Source organism: Macaca thibetana, chromosome 8, assembly GCF_024542745.1.
Source record: "Macaca thibetana thibetana isolate TM-01 chromosome 8, ASM2454274v1, whole genome shotgun sequence".
NCBI lineage: Eukaryota > Metazoa > Chordata > Mammalia > Primates > Cercopithecidae > Macaca > Macaca thibetana.
The window spans coordinates 45,303,385-45,317,652 of record NC_065585.1 but is presented as its reverse complement, the minus strand read 5'-3'; the positions used below and the strand labels follow the sequence as shown (position 1 = coordinate 45,317,652).

At 41.3% G+C, this 14,268-nt stretch overlaps 1 protein-coding gene across 8 annotated transcripts in view; it reads left to right on the top strand.

The window, feature by feature from the left end:
* VPS13B (vacuolar protein sorting 13 homolog B) overlaps positions 1–14,268 on the top strand; it is an 859,202-nt gene that overhangs the window by 821,814 nt on the left and 23,120 nt on the right. For all 8 annotated transcript variants that reach the window (XM_050801187.1, XM_050801183.1, XM_050801189.1 and 5 more), the window contains 2 exons: positions 9,246–9,364; positions 13,436–14,241. In XM_050801187.1, coding sequence (XP_050657144.1) covers positions 9,246–9,364; positions 13,436–14,241 — 925 coding nt within the window. The remainder of the gene's footprint in view (positions 1–9,245; positions 9,365–13,435; positions 14,242–14,268) is intronic.

Below are 14,268 nucleotides of genomic sequence, written 5' to 3'. Positions count from 1 at the left end.
CCGTTCATTCATCTTTGTTTTGCCGTCTGGGACATCACAGACTATTTATTTCCCCTCAAATACAGCAACGCTACAATTATTTGAAGGCAGCTCCAACATCTTTCCTAAGTGTTCCCTTATCCAGGCCAAACATTTCTGGTTCCTTGAATCATTCCTTCAGTAAATGCAATTTCCACACCCATCACCACAGTTACCCTATGTGAACACTCTAGGTGTTATGTTCCCTTTTAAAAATCTGGCAGCCGGAATTACACACAGTATTCCAAATGTGGTCTAACCAGCTATTACCTCCCTATGCTTCCATTAATAAAGTAAAAGATTGAGTTAGCTTTTTATTAATGAGTTCAGACTGTTTGTTATACTGAACTTGTGGTCAACCACATCCCCCAGGTCTTTATCATATGACTTGCAATACAGCTGACTTTTTGAACCCAAAGACAGGACTTTACATTTATCCCAAGTAAATTAAGTCTTGTTGATATTGGCCTAGTCCGGCTTGTTGAAATCACTTTTTAAAAAATTGTGATGCTGTCATCTAACATATTAAGTATCCCTGGTAGCTTTATGTCATCCATAGATGTGGTGAGCGTGCATTCTACATGTTCGTCCAGGTCATTAATAAATATGTTGAACAGGACAAGTTCATGGTCGACATACTGCAGTGAATCACTAGACACTCCCCGAATGCATGGGGTCATTCAGCCAGACTCTACTCTCATCTAGTCCATGTTTCTTAAGTAAGAAAATGCATCTAAAATCACTTTTAAACTATACTATATAAGATATTATCTACAAGAATATCAGAACATACTTTGTTAAATGCCTTGACGAACCAGGACTCAAATGTGTAATCTCTCCATTTGGTGCAGATCACACAGAGGTAACCTTGAACACTGAAGCTTAAAGCAGCAGGTAGTAATTTTCAGAGTTATCTCTACCCTCCATTAAGGAATTTTTATAAAGAAAAAAAGTCAATGCAGGTGAATGTCTGATTTATAAAATGTGTAATGCAGGTATTTTGACTTCTTGCTTATTTTGCTCACCTTCCCAGTACTCCAGGGCACAGTAGAACAGCTACCAGCAAGTTGGCACTGACTTCTGAATGTCTGCTAGGTGCCCTGGTCTAGAGTCTTCTATGTGTTTACAGTTTGTTCTGGATGAGTCACAACTGTTTCCAAAGATACTCAGGAGTAGTGATTTCCCTAAGATGGTTTTCAAAAAGTATACAGTGGGAAAAAGTTACATCCAGAATACCTACTGTTTTCTTTTCATCTCTATCTGATCCTTCCTACCTTGATCAACTTAGAAATTCATCTTCCTTTCTTCTCTTGGATATCTAATTCACCTCATACCTTTAGCTACTGCCTATCACCAGTCACTCCCAGAAATTGATTTCCGGCCCCCACATTACTCCCAGTATGCAAATCTGTGTTTTTGCCTTCCCACTAGACATCTCAGCCTGAAAATCCTACAAGCATCTGAAATCAACACATCAGAAACCAAGATGATCATTTTTCTTACCCCAAGCCAGCTTCTTCTGGAGTCTCTGCATCAGTTAATGTCATCCCTGTTTTCCCAGTACAAAAACCATAAATACAATGGATTCAGATAATATTGAATGCCTGTTTTATCTCAAGCTCTCTACAGGTATAGTCATTAGTCCCTGTCACATCCTTTAAAAGTAGATGCTACCCAAAGCTCTGAGAGGTGAACTTGCTCAGGATAAATGGTCCTGGGATTCAAACCCAGGACTGTGTGGTTTCCCAGCCTGCCTTCTGCCTACTGCTTCCCAGTGTCTTCCTTTCTTTCTGATCCTCCACACATCCAGTAGGCCACCAGCTTCTGTCAGAAATACCTCAGAAACGTCTCTGGAATATGCCCCTTCCCTCTGTGACCAGGGTCGTCTCTGGAATCTGCCCCTTCCCTCTGTGACCAGGGTCTGCTTCAGGCCTTTGGTTCATCATCTCTCTCCCAGCTTTTAGCAATAGTACCTTAACAGGTCTCTCCATTGTCAGCCTCTCCACTCTCAGTCTCTCTCTATAACCACCCCACAAATGATTCCTAAAACACAGACTCCAGCCCAGAGAAGAGAACCCAGTCCACTAGGTTGCTTAAAACAGACCTCCACCTGAGACCAAGCAGGCCCTGTTTCACTCCTGCTCCCCCTCTACAGGCCAGGGTTCAATCGCTTCTTCCCACCTTTCAAAGTCTAAGTCTATAATTCTTCCATAGCATGGTTTCCTACTTAAGATACTCTTTTACAAACTACTTATATAGAGATATCAGTAGTACATTTTAAATTTATTCCTTCCGAAAATGGGGGATGAAATTTTTTGTGAGAAATGACTTTTAACCCAAAGTCAGCTGCACAAATAAAATGCCTAAGTAGCATGTTTTCAGATCAGTTTAGACATATCAACTTGCAGCAAAAGATGAGTGTGATACTATCTTCAACTTAAATGTTCAAAAGTAGGGGGCCAGGTGCAGTGGCTCATGCCTATAATCCCAACACTTCAGGAGACCGAGGCGGGAGGATCACTTGGGCCCAGGAGTTTGAGACCAGCCTGGGCAACATAGCGAGAACCCCTGTCTCTACAGAAAAATTTTTTTTAAAAAATCACCAAGCATGGTGGTGCGCACCTCTATTCCCAACTACTCAGGATGGGAGGATCACTTAAGCCCAGGAGCTGGAGGCTGCAGTGAGCTGTGATCACACCACAGCATTCCAGCCTGGTTGACAGAGTGAAACCTGTCTCTGTTTTTAAAAAAAACACAACAAATATTTTGTCACCTTGTAATTAATTTACTTAGTAAAATTGTTATAATTGTAAAAAATATTTGTTACATATAATCATTCAAATAAAGATAACTGAGTAGATAGAAAAGCGCAAGTTATATTAAAATGCTTCTTGTTTGTAATTGTCATAGAAGATATTGTACTAAGTAGAAACCAGTATCCAGGCCTCAAATGGTTTTCTTAGACCTAACATATGTACGATGGGGCTGAGCACAGAGACTCATGCCTATAATCCCAGGACTTTGGGAGACCAAGACAGGCAGATTGCTTGAGCCCAGGAGTCTGAGACCAGCATGGGCAACATGGCAAAATTCTGTCGCTACGAAAAATACAAAACTTAGCTGGACATGGTGGCAAACGCCTGTAATCCCAGCTACTCGGGAGGCTGAGGTGGGAGGATCAACCAAGCCCAGGGAGGCGGAGGTTGCAGTGAGCCATGATCGTGTCACTTCACTCCATCCTGGTAACAGAGTGAGACCCTGTCTCAAAAAATAAATATGATAGTGTCTTGCTTACTAAAGAACTCTAACACAGATTCAAATGGTAAAACAGTGAGTCTCTTAGTATATGTCACCTAGAGCCTTCTACACCACCCCACCTCACCCTGCTAGTGAAGTGAAGAAATAAAAAAGAACCAAATGATGACATTGATCAGGACTGGCTGGGTTATTCTGTGATAAAAAACAGCTGGAAAAAAAATCCTCTTGGCCATCAGTCATTTATCATTTTTTTCCCCACACACAGAACAAATCTTCCCCCCAAGGTTGGAAGCAGTCACTCCATCACACTTGAAGTCCAGCACTTCTGAGCGATGCTCAGTCTGGATGTGACACCCTTTGATCTGGAGACCTGTGGACTTACCTGTTCCCCATTTCCCTGCCATTTTATAGGAGAGGGTAACAGTAATAACCCCTCCACTGTGGAAGGGGGAAGAATGACAGACATACAGCAGTCTCTTGCCTATGGCAATTCTGAAAGTTTTCTGGGCACATATTATGGGGTGTATACCCTGGAAGCAAGAAATCAGCTTTCACTGAGTACTGTTTCTAATCTTTTTTTTTTTTTTTTTTTTTTTTTTGAGACGGAGTCTCGCTCTGTTGCCCAGGCTGGAGTGCAGTGGCGTGATCTCGGCTCACTGCAAGCTCCGCCTCCTGGGTTCACGCCATTCTCCTGCCTCAGCGTCCCGAAGTGGGGAGTAGCTGGGACTACAGGCACCCACCACCATGCCCAGCTAATTTTTTTGTCTTTTTTAGTAGAGACGGGGTTTCACTGTGTTAGCCAGGATGGTCTCAATCTCCTGACCTCGTGATCCACCCGCCTCAGCCTCCTAAAGTGCTGAGATTACAGGTGTGAGCCACCACGCCCGGCCCTGTTTCTAATCTTGAAGGAGCTCTTATGATTATCCTTCAGGTTCCTGGCTCCACCCCTCTGGGAGATCTTCCTTGGCCATTTGAAGTTTGTATTGCATCTCAAATAATTACAGTCTTTTTTAGTCCAGGTTCGTGAGTGTATAGGGCAGTGGTAATTTCTCAACTTAGTAGACTTCTTACCTATTTGGTTCCAGAAAATTCCCTGTGCCAGGAACCATATCCATGGTCCATAAGACACATTTATTTGCTTACTTGCTTCCTTCCTCTCTGGATTTAAGAGAGCTTCTCCAGGAAAGTTATACCCTTGATCTGCATTTTCTTCCAAGTCAATATAACAGTTAAGAAGTTTCAACAGTGTGTTGCCTATAGTCAGTCTTAAGGCTGAGTGTTAATCTGCCTTTGTGTTCAGAGGCTTTCTAATTTTAGACCTTGCTGTTTGAGGCTTTATCTTAGTCTGTTCAGGCTGCTATATCAAAATATCTCAGACTGGTAGTTTATAAACAACAGAAACATATTGTCACAGTTCTGGAGTCTAGCAAGTCCAACATCAAGGTACTGGCAGATTCGGTATCTGGTGAGGACTCACTTCCTAGTTCATGGATGACCATCTTTTCACTGTAACCTCACATGATGGAAGCGATGAGGGGTTTCTCAGGTTTTTTTTTTTTTTTTTTTTTTTTTTTTTGAGAGGGAATTTCACTCTTGTTGCCCAGGCTGGATAGAGTACAGTGGCCCAGTCTCGGCTCACTGCAACCTCCGCCTCCTGGGTTCAAGCAATTCTCCTGCCTCAGCCTCCCGAGTAACTGGGATTACAGGCACCCGCCACCACGCCCAGCTAATTTTTGTATTTTTAGGAGAGATGAAGTTTTACCATGTGTTGGTTAGGCTGATCCTGAACTCCTGCCTCCACCCGCCTCAGCCTCCCAAAGTGCTGAGATTACAGGCATGAGCCACTGTCCCTGGCCTCAGGCTTCTTTAATAAGGACACTAATCGCATTCCAAAGGCCCTGCCTTCTAATATCATCACACTGGGGGACTAGAATTTCAGCGTATGAATTTTGGGGGAACACATTCAGACCATAGTAGGTTTAAAAGTATTTCTAACTTTGCAAGGTTCTAAATTTCTGGAATCTCTCTATTATCTCCCATTTTTATTTGTAACCTGGCCAATTCTTTCCTGAGCTCATCTCTTCATAAAACAAAATGTAGTGTTCCAGACACAGGCAACAGCAGCCAACATAATACCACTGATGTTTGGTTTTCAGACCTCATCTTCTAGAGCTACAGATTTATTAATTTTATGATCTACCTCCCAAGTCATCTCAAGCAACAGTTTTACTGAATATCTTACCACTTCAAAATATATATGCCCATTTTTATAGCTTTCAATATCGATTTCTACTGTCTGACCATTAAGCCAGGGTCTCATATTGTAGGATTTTGTTAGAACACTACTTCTATCACCAATATCTATATTAGTAATATAAGCTCAGTTATGCTGCCTATCATAAGCCTAGAACTTACTTCTTGTTCATGCTAAATGCCTAGTGTGTGTCTTCAGGGGGTTTTGTTCTACATGGTCACTCAGGGACCCAGGTTGATGGAAAGTCCATCATCTCGTATTTACCCCCTTGTAACTAACCACCCCAAAACCTACTGGCTTAAAAGAAGAGTGATTAACAACTTCTTATGATTCTGAGGAAGTGGCCAAGTGACTTTTCTGCAGGATGAGCCTGGGATTAGTCATGCATTTGCATTCACCTGGAGAGTTGGCTGAGGTATGGGTTCAGCTGGGAAGTCTGGGTGTTGCTCTCACCATGTTGTCTGTCCTCCTTACGGAGGCTAGCCCAGGGTGGCAAGTGGGAAAACCCCAATAAGCAAGCTGTATCAAGATTCTTACTTGCTGATGTCATGTTAGCTGAAGAAAGTCACATAGCCACGCCCAATGTCAGTATGGGAAGGTACTACACAAGGGCATGGATACTGGGATATACAAATTCATTGTGCAACAGTCTTCCACAGCTATCTAGAGCAGGAGTCAACAAATATTTTTTTAAGGTCTGGATTGTAAATATTTTAGGTTTTGCAGGCCTTATGTTTTCCCAGTTTCTCATTAGGATGGAGAGATATGTAAGTAAATGAGCATGTTCCAATAAAGCCTTATTCACAATAGCAGGCAGTGGACCAGATTTGGCCCACCACTGAGCTGTGAAACATAAAGCCTTTATTTATTCTCTAGAAGGAATACATGTCAATTCTGCCTTCAGCCCATTGGCCAAAACTAGTCACAAGACCATATCTAACTGCAGGGGTGATGGGGAGTATAATCCTGCTCTATTCCCAGAAGGAGAGAAGAGCTAGACATGGGTGGACACTGGAAGTCAATACAGCAGAAGCCACATTGAGAAGATGTATGTTCAGATCATCAGCCTTATCTTTATTGAGTAGCCGGCACTGGTTGTAAGAACTGAAGAAAACAGACACAAAACCAGTGCCCTCATGGAGCTTACACAGAGTCCCTGATGGTGAATACACTGAGAGGGAGAAGCATTTTATACACTTCTGCTCTGGAATTGTTAGTTGTCGTCTCATTGTTTGTGTACTTGGCTTTTTCACCAGTTGGGCTGTGAGCAACGCAAGGGTAGGACTACATCTTCTCTGTGCCTGATGCAGTGACTGATTCTTTGTAGGCACTCTTTAAGTGCTTGTCAAGTAATTGATTGTTCAAACCATTAGACCAAGATAAGGATTTACTTTGGATTGTGGGGAACCTGGATATAGATGCCTAATTCCTGTATCACTCAGGTGCCTAACTCTCAAACCCCTAGAGCTGCCATTATACAAAAGGCTACAAGGTGTAAGTTGTTTCTCTAAATGTGAAAAGACAAGGATAGACTCAAGTCTGTGTCTCTTCCACTCATAGCAGTGAGTGAAAGGGACAACAAGCAAAAATTTCCCTCGAGAGTCTAGGTTTTTGGCCAGAAGTAACGTGAAAGTTCAGGTTAATTTGCTTGCCTTCAGAAGGTCCTTGGGGTGTTTAACAGAAACCATCACCTTACCTTAGGTTTATTATTCTAGAAAGTGTAAGTATCCTCATTTCATAATACCTGAAGATCACTTTGAGACAGAGCAGAACAGTAAATATTTCTCTATTCGCATCCCCTCCCTCTCTCCTCTAAGGGGTCCTGAAGTTGTGTGCAGTGACTGAGGAAAAGGAATATGAGATGGGAGCATGGGACTTAAAAAGGTTTCTACTGAGTGGATAATTTCATATCATTCAACCTAGTAAAGAAAAGCAATTGATTTACCTTATGTATCATACCAAGGGATGGGGTTTATAAATAGGAATATTTCTTAAAGAATATCTCTTTTGTTTTAGATTCACGAGCCGAGCCATTTTTAAGCCATTAATTATGTTTTAGTCTCAAATTTTATTGTAAGTTTAATTTTTACCCTGGAACAAATAGGGCAAATTCAGAATACAAGTCTTTTGAAAAAGATATTTTTGCAAAACAGTCCATTTGGGAAATGTGTTCATAGAGAATACAGATAGAAAAACTGGACTCCATTTCTGCTGTCAAGAGGTTTACAATCTAATAATGGGGTCAGGCACATAAACAAGTAACTGTAGTACAGACAATGATATTTTTGGTCAAATAGAAATATGGTTAGAATTGTTTTAGAATGTAGAAGTAGGTGTCAGTCCAGAAGGGAATCGAAAAATTAAAGATGGCTTTATGGAGTAAGCTATCCTTTAAGCTGTATGCACAAAGACATACAGGCTTTTGAAAGGACTTGTATGGGGAAAAGTATATTCTAGGCATAGTGAGTAGTGAGTGGCAGACAAGGGCCTCAGCTGAAGCAGAGGCTGTAGAATGAAAAGGAAGACAGCAGTGGAAGAACCAGGCAGAGCTGGAGGGGCTGGGCTGCAGCAAGGAGCAGAGGCAGAAGGCAGAGATGACATCCAGGTAACCTACATGCTGAAGATGGTCAGAAATTCTGAATTTCTGAAGTCCATGAGAAAGTCATTGCATGAGAAAGAAGGCCAGCGACCTTGAAGTTGCTTCCAAATGTGACTCTGTGGCTTTCTCCTGTGGTTCTTTGTACACTTTGGTGCTTCTTCATGTGATCAAAATTAGAATATATTCATTGTTGGTCAAGCAAGAGCCTACCTTTGTTCCGTCATCCAGGATTTTTCAGTCTGTCTGCTTTTATTTGCTGCCATAATAATAACAAAGGGCCCAGACTTGGACTGAATTGATACTGCAAATCATCAGAACCAGCCTTCCCAAGCATAAGGAGGATTTTGCCCCTACCCTCAGGTAATCCTGGCTGTGAACATGATGTTCTTGGAGTTGTTTTTTAAATAGCCTTGTTCTGTTTTCAAATATTTACCCATTTAAGCAACTCGCTATTTAATACTGAAGGGGTATTTGTTCTGCTGTCTGGCACCTGGATCCTGAGGTAGAGCTTTTTTCTAGGTCTTAGTCCATCTTTTCATGTTAGAAAAATTAATTTTTTACTCTGAACAAATTAACTTATATCTACCATTCTTGTTACAAGTTATGCAAAAGACCCTGGAGGGATTGTGATATGTTTTTAGGTGAGTTTTGAGGTATGTTTTTGTGTCCCTAGTCCAGAAGGACATCCCCATAGTAGTAAGTTCACACCCAAGAGCCTGAAAGTTGTTTGCACATTGCACTTCAAGTCCCGAGTTTTAGGGTTTTTTTCCACAACGATTCATATGCACACATATAGCGGGCCCCATGTCTGGACTCCAGCCCACACAGAGTTATTTGCCAACTCCAAAGAAGCAGAGAATGAAGACACTCGTGCCCCATCATCCATCATTTTTTTCTATGAACCTTACAGCTGAATATTGAAAAATCTGGTTTTGATCTTTTGGGTATTTTTTTTTTCATTTCAAGTCAACTGAATAGCCCATACACATGGATATAAAGAAATATAACCAGGAATTGTTTGTGGTATTGAATCAGAACTGGAGACATCTGAAGTCAAGCCACTTCAGTAGTGTTTCTTACTTCTTTTTAATCAGATTTTGAATATTCTTTCTGCAGGTTGTGTTCCTGACTGGCTTTGGCTATGTGTATGTGGACACTGTACATCAGTGTGGCACAGTCTTCATCACTGTGGCCCCAGAAGGAAAAGCAGGACCTATTTTAACCAACAGCAATAGGTAGGTTTAATTATTTTCCCTGTAACAACATAGTAAGTGTTCCTGTTATAAAGTTGTAAACTTACTATTTATTTTTGTCATCTCTACATATGTATTAAAGCTTTTTGTGAATTATCGCATAATCCATAAAAAATATGGTTATTAGCAATAAATCATACCTTCAATAGGTAGCAATAAACCATCTTTCCTAGATACCACTTCCACTCCTTCTGTGGTAGGTTTAACAAACTGATTTACAAACTATGCATCTTGGAATCATACCACTATTATTAGCATGAAATGCACATTAATACCTCTGTAGCTGCATGACAGTGTAGTAATTAATAATAAAACTTAGCAATTAGAGCTATATCAAATATAAATACGCCTCTTAGAGTCATATTTTCCTCCCCCACTTTGACCTGAATGTTGCCATCAGGTTTTAAAAACTTGAAATAGACAAAGAGTTAATATTCTTAATTTAAAAGAATTCACATAATTCAATAGGAATAAAGATAGCCTTACAGAAACAAAAATAGAGGCAATAGGCATAAACAGAAAATTCTAAGAAGAGGAAATATAAGTAATCAAAGAAATGCTAATTTATCAAATTAACAATGATGTCGTATCATATCCAGTCCTGGTGAAAGTGTAAATTGGTACTATTTCCTGGAAAGCACTTTAGTAATACATGTTAAGAGCTTTAAAATCCTTTTGGCTTAGAAATTCCACTTTTAAGTGTGTTAAGAGTTGAAGAGTTAAGGAAGTAGAGAAGTGGGCAAAGATATACACAGAGAGATGTACACAGTGAGAGATACCACACAGTTACAATGGCAAAATATTCAAAGTAAAAATGCCCATCCATAGGGAAATAGATGTACTATAATTGTACTATAAATGTTACAACTGCAAAAAGTAGATCTCAAAGAATATTAATGGAATAGAAAATGCATATTATATAATCTAAAAACAAGTAGAATATAATATTGAATATATATGATCCTAGTTGTGTGTTATCTGTACATACATACACACATAAGTACATATGTATACATACTCACACGGAAAACATTCCTAGAAATAAGACTGAAAAGAAAACAGTCAAAATTGGTAACAGATATGGGGGGGGTTAATGAGTTATTTAATATTTAATTATTATTTGATTTCTGTATTTTGATTTCTTATAATAGCATTTATTTTATGATCAGAAAAAATAATATTAAAATATAAATACCACCAACTTCCATACATTTGTTTAAATCTTTCTTTTAAAAAGTTCATTGCAACCGGGTGTGGTGGCTCACACCTGTAATCCCAGCACTTTGGGAGGCCAAGGTGGGCAGATCACCTGAGGTCAGGAGTTTGAGATCAGCCTGGCCAACATGGTGAAACCCTGTCTCTACTAAAAGGACAAAAACTAGCCAGCCTTGGTGGTAGGTGCCTGTAATCCCAGCTATTCAAGAGGCTGAGGCAGGAGAATCACTTGAACCCAGGAGGCGGAGGTTGCAGTGAGCCAAGATCACGCCACTGCACTCCAGCCTGGGCAACAGAGCGAAACTCCATCTCGGTTTGGGCGGGGGGGAGGTTTATTGCTTCTCATATATGGTTAAGAAGTCATTAATTTGGATTCTGCTCATTTGAATTTATAATATTTCAAACAATGTTGGATAGGATGTTTTCTTTGCCCAAAAGTGTTCATAAAAAATTAATAGCATAACAAAATTGGAGATGAACTTTTAACTAGTATAGTACAAAATTTCAGGTTTATTCAACACTTTCAGAAACATTTTATCTAGGGCATAAATGTTAATGACAATAGAAGCAACCTTTCATGAGAAAAGTACAGGTATTTCTTGGAACTTCCTTAATTCATTCAACAAATGTTTTACAAAGGCTTACTGGATGCCTACCACAGGATGAGGATACATCCATAAATAAAAAGGCCCAATCCTTGCCCTGGAGAAGATCACTTTCTCCTCATAGGCATGGAATTGGGCAGGGTGATGGGGGGTGTAGAGAGTAAACATAAAAAGAAAGGAAATGTTATGGTGCAGTAGAAGGTCAGCATTCTACAGGGATGAAAACAGAGCTCAGTAAGAGGTGCTGGGAGTGCCAGGGCCAAGGGACTGGGAGAGTGTAGTTTTAAACAAATTGGTGTTGGTAAGCTGCACTGAGAAGTTGATATTTGGGCGGAGACTGGAAAGCAGTAGGAGGTTAGTAATGTGACTATCTGAAGGAAGAGCTTCCCAGGCAAAGGGCACAGCCAGTTCAAAGGCCTGCAACAACGTGCCTGGCAACGAGGAGGAACAGGGAAGAGGCTGTTGTCGGCCCAGTGGAGGGGATGGAAGTGGAAGTAGCAGTGCATGAGGTCCAGGAGGTAAGAGCTAGAAGGAGGGAGACCTCATTGGGACATTGAAGGGCTTAGCTTTAATTATAAGCGAAATGAGGAACTCATTGGAGCATTTTGAACATAGAAGTGACACACTGTGACTTAAATTTCTAGAAGATCATTGGCCACTTTGTTAAAGTAGACTGTAGACAAACAAGGGCACAAGCAAGCAGGGAGACTAGTTAGGAGATGATTACAGTTGCTCATATTAGAGACACTGATGGCTTAGACTACAGTGGTGTCAGTGGAAGTGTCAGTGGAAGTGTCAGAAACAGTCAGATTCTGGATCTACTTCTAAGGAAAAGTCAATGGGATTTTCCTAATACATTGAATGGCTAAAAATAGAGGCATCAAGGATGACATCCAAATTTTTGGTCTGAGCAACTGGTAGGATATGGTTGCCATTAACTAAGATGAGAGAGACTATCTGCAGGTTTAGGAGGAAAGATCAAGAGATTGGTTATAGACATGATAAGCTGAGATGTCATTTAGACATCTAAATAACTGTGTGAAAGGTAGATACACAAGATTGGAGTTCAGGGGGGAGCTCCAGGCTAAGTGTATACTTTGGAAGTCATCAACATATAGATGGTATTTTAGGTCATGAGACTGGATGAGATCCCCAAGGAAGTCAGTGAAGATGGGGGTGAGAAGAGGACCAAGGGCTGAGCCTTAGGCACTTTAAGAGGTCAGGGAGAGGAGGAGGGATCTCCATAGGTAACTGAGGACGAGTGGTCAGAGAGGCAGAAGAGCTGAGAGAAGACAGGAAAGAAAGTATTTCCAGGAGGAGGGAGTTGTCAGCAATGCCATTATTTGTTAGTATGTCGAGTAAGCAAAAACCTGAAAGTCCATCATTTGATTTAGCCAAATGGAAGTCACTGATGACCTTGACAGGAGTTGTTTTATTAGGCTGGGGATGGGGGCACAAAAGGCTGCTTGGAGCAAGCCTTAGAGAGCAGGGAAGGAGAGGAGTTGGAGACAATGTGTATAGAACACACTTTAGAGTTTCTATATAGAGAGGATCAGAAAAAGGAGTGGTAGCTAAGGGAGAGAGTGGAGTCATGAGGGATCTTTTGAGCTGAGAGATGACAGCATGTTTACAAGCTGCTAGTAATGAAGAAAAAGATGATGGAGGAAAGGGGTGTGAGTTGCTGGAGGGATGTCTTTGAGTAGGTGAGAGCAGAGTGATTTAGTGCACTTTAGAGGGGTTCACCTGAGACAGAAGCAAGGGTAGTTCCACCCCAGAAATGGAGATGGAGAAGAGCTAAGCATGGACTCAGGTATGGTTGGTGGGCAGTTGTGGCAGGAATTCCTGCTAACTTTTCTTCTGCTCACGTGACTTTTTCAATTTAGGGAGTCTCAGTTACTTTTTCTCTCTTTCTGTCTTGTGATCATCATGATAGAGAATTAATACACAAAGACCAGAGGGATTTTGGAGTAAAAATCTGGTGTTGATAAGGGAAACATACGGAAACATGACAAGAGCTTATAATAGTCCCATTGGGAACATTTCCCAATACTGTTGGAGTGTGACGGGCTCCATCCAGAAACAATGTCCTGAAAGTTGAGTTCTTATTTGTTTCTTATGAGAGTCTGATATCCCATCAGGAGGTATTTAATAGGGTACTGTCATTAAAAAAGAAAGAAGAGAGAAAGAAAAGGTGAGTGGGGGAGACTAATGTTCTTGTCCCTTTCTCTTCTAGAGCCCAGGAGAAGATTGTTACATTCAAAATGTTTATCACTCAGTTGAGTCTGGCAGTGTTTGATGACCTCACCCACCACAAAGCATCACCTGAGCTTCTGAGACTCACACTGGACAATGTTTTTCTCTGCATGGCCCCGGGAGCTGGTCCCCTCCCTGGGGAAGAGCCTGCGGCTGCGCTGTTTGAACTTTACTGTGTGGAGATCTGCTGTGGGGACCTGCAGCTAGACAACCAGCTTTATAACAAATCCAATTTCCACTTTGCTGTCTTAGTCTGCCAGGGAGAAAAAGCAGAACCCATTCAGTGTTCTAAAATGCAGAGTCTCCTCATATCTAACAAAGAGCTGGAAGAATACAAGGAAAACTGTTTTATCAAACTTTGCATCACCTTAAATGAAGGCAAGAGCATCCTCTGTGATATTAACGAGTTCAGCTTTGAATTAAAACCTGCTCGGTTGTATGTGGAAGACACATTTGTATACTACATCAAGACTTTGTTTGACACTTACCTTCCTAACAGCAGGTTGGCTGGTCACTCCACGCACCTCTCTGGGGGTAAACAGATGTTGCCCGTGCAGGTCACACAGCACGCCAGGGCCTTGGTGAATCCTGTGAAGTTACGGAAACTGGTGATCCAGCCAGTGAATTTGCTCGTCAGCATCCATGCTTCCCTCAAGCTGTACATAGCCTCAGACCACACTCCTCTCTCCTTCTCGGTGTTTGAAAGAGGACCCGTCTTCACCACTGCAAGGCAGCTTGTGCACGCCCTGGCAATGCACTATGCCGCGGGGGCCCTTTTCAGAGCAGGTAAGAACACAAGCTGAGGGTCTGTGA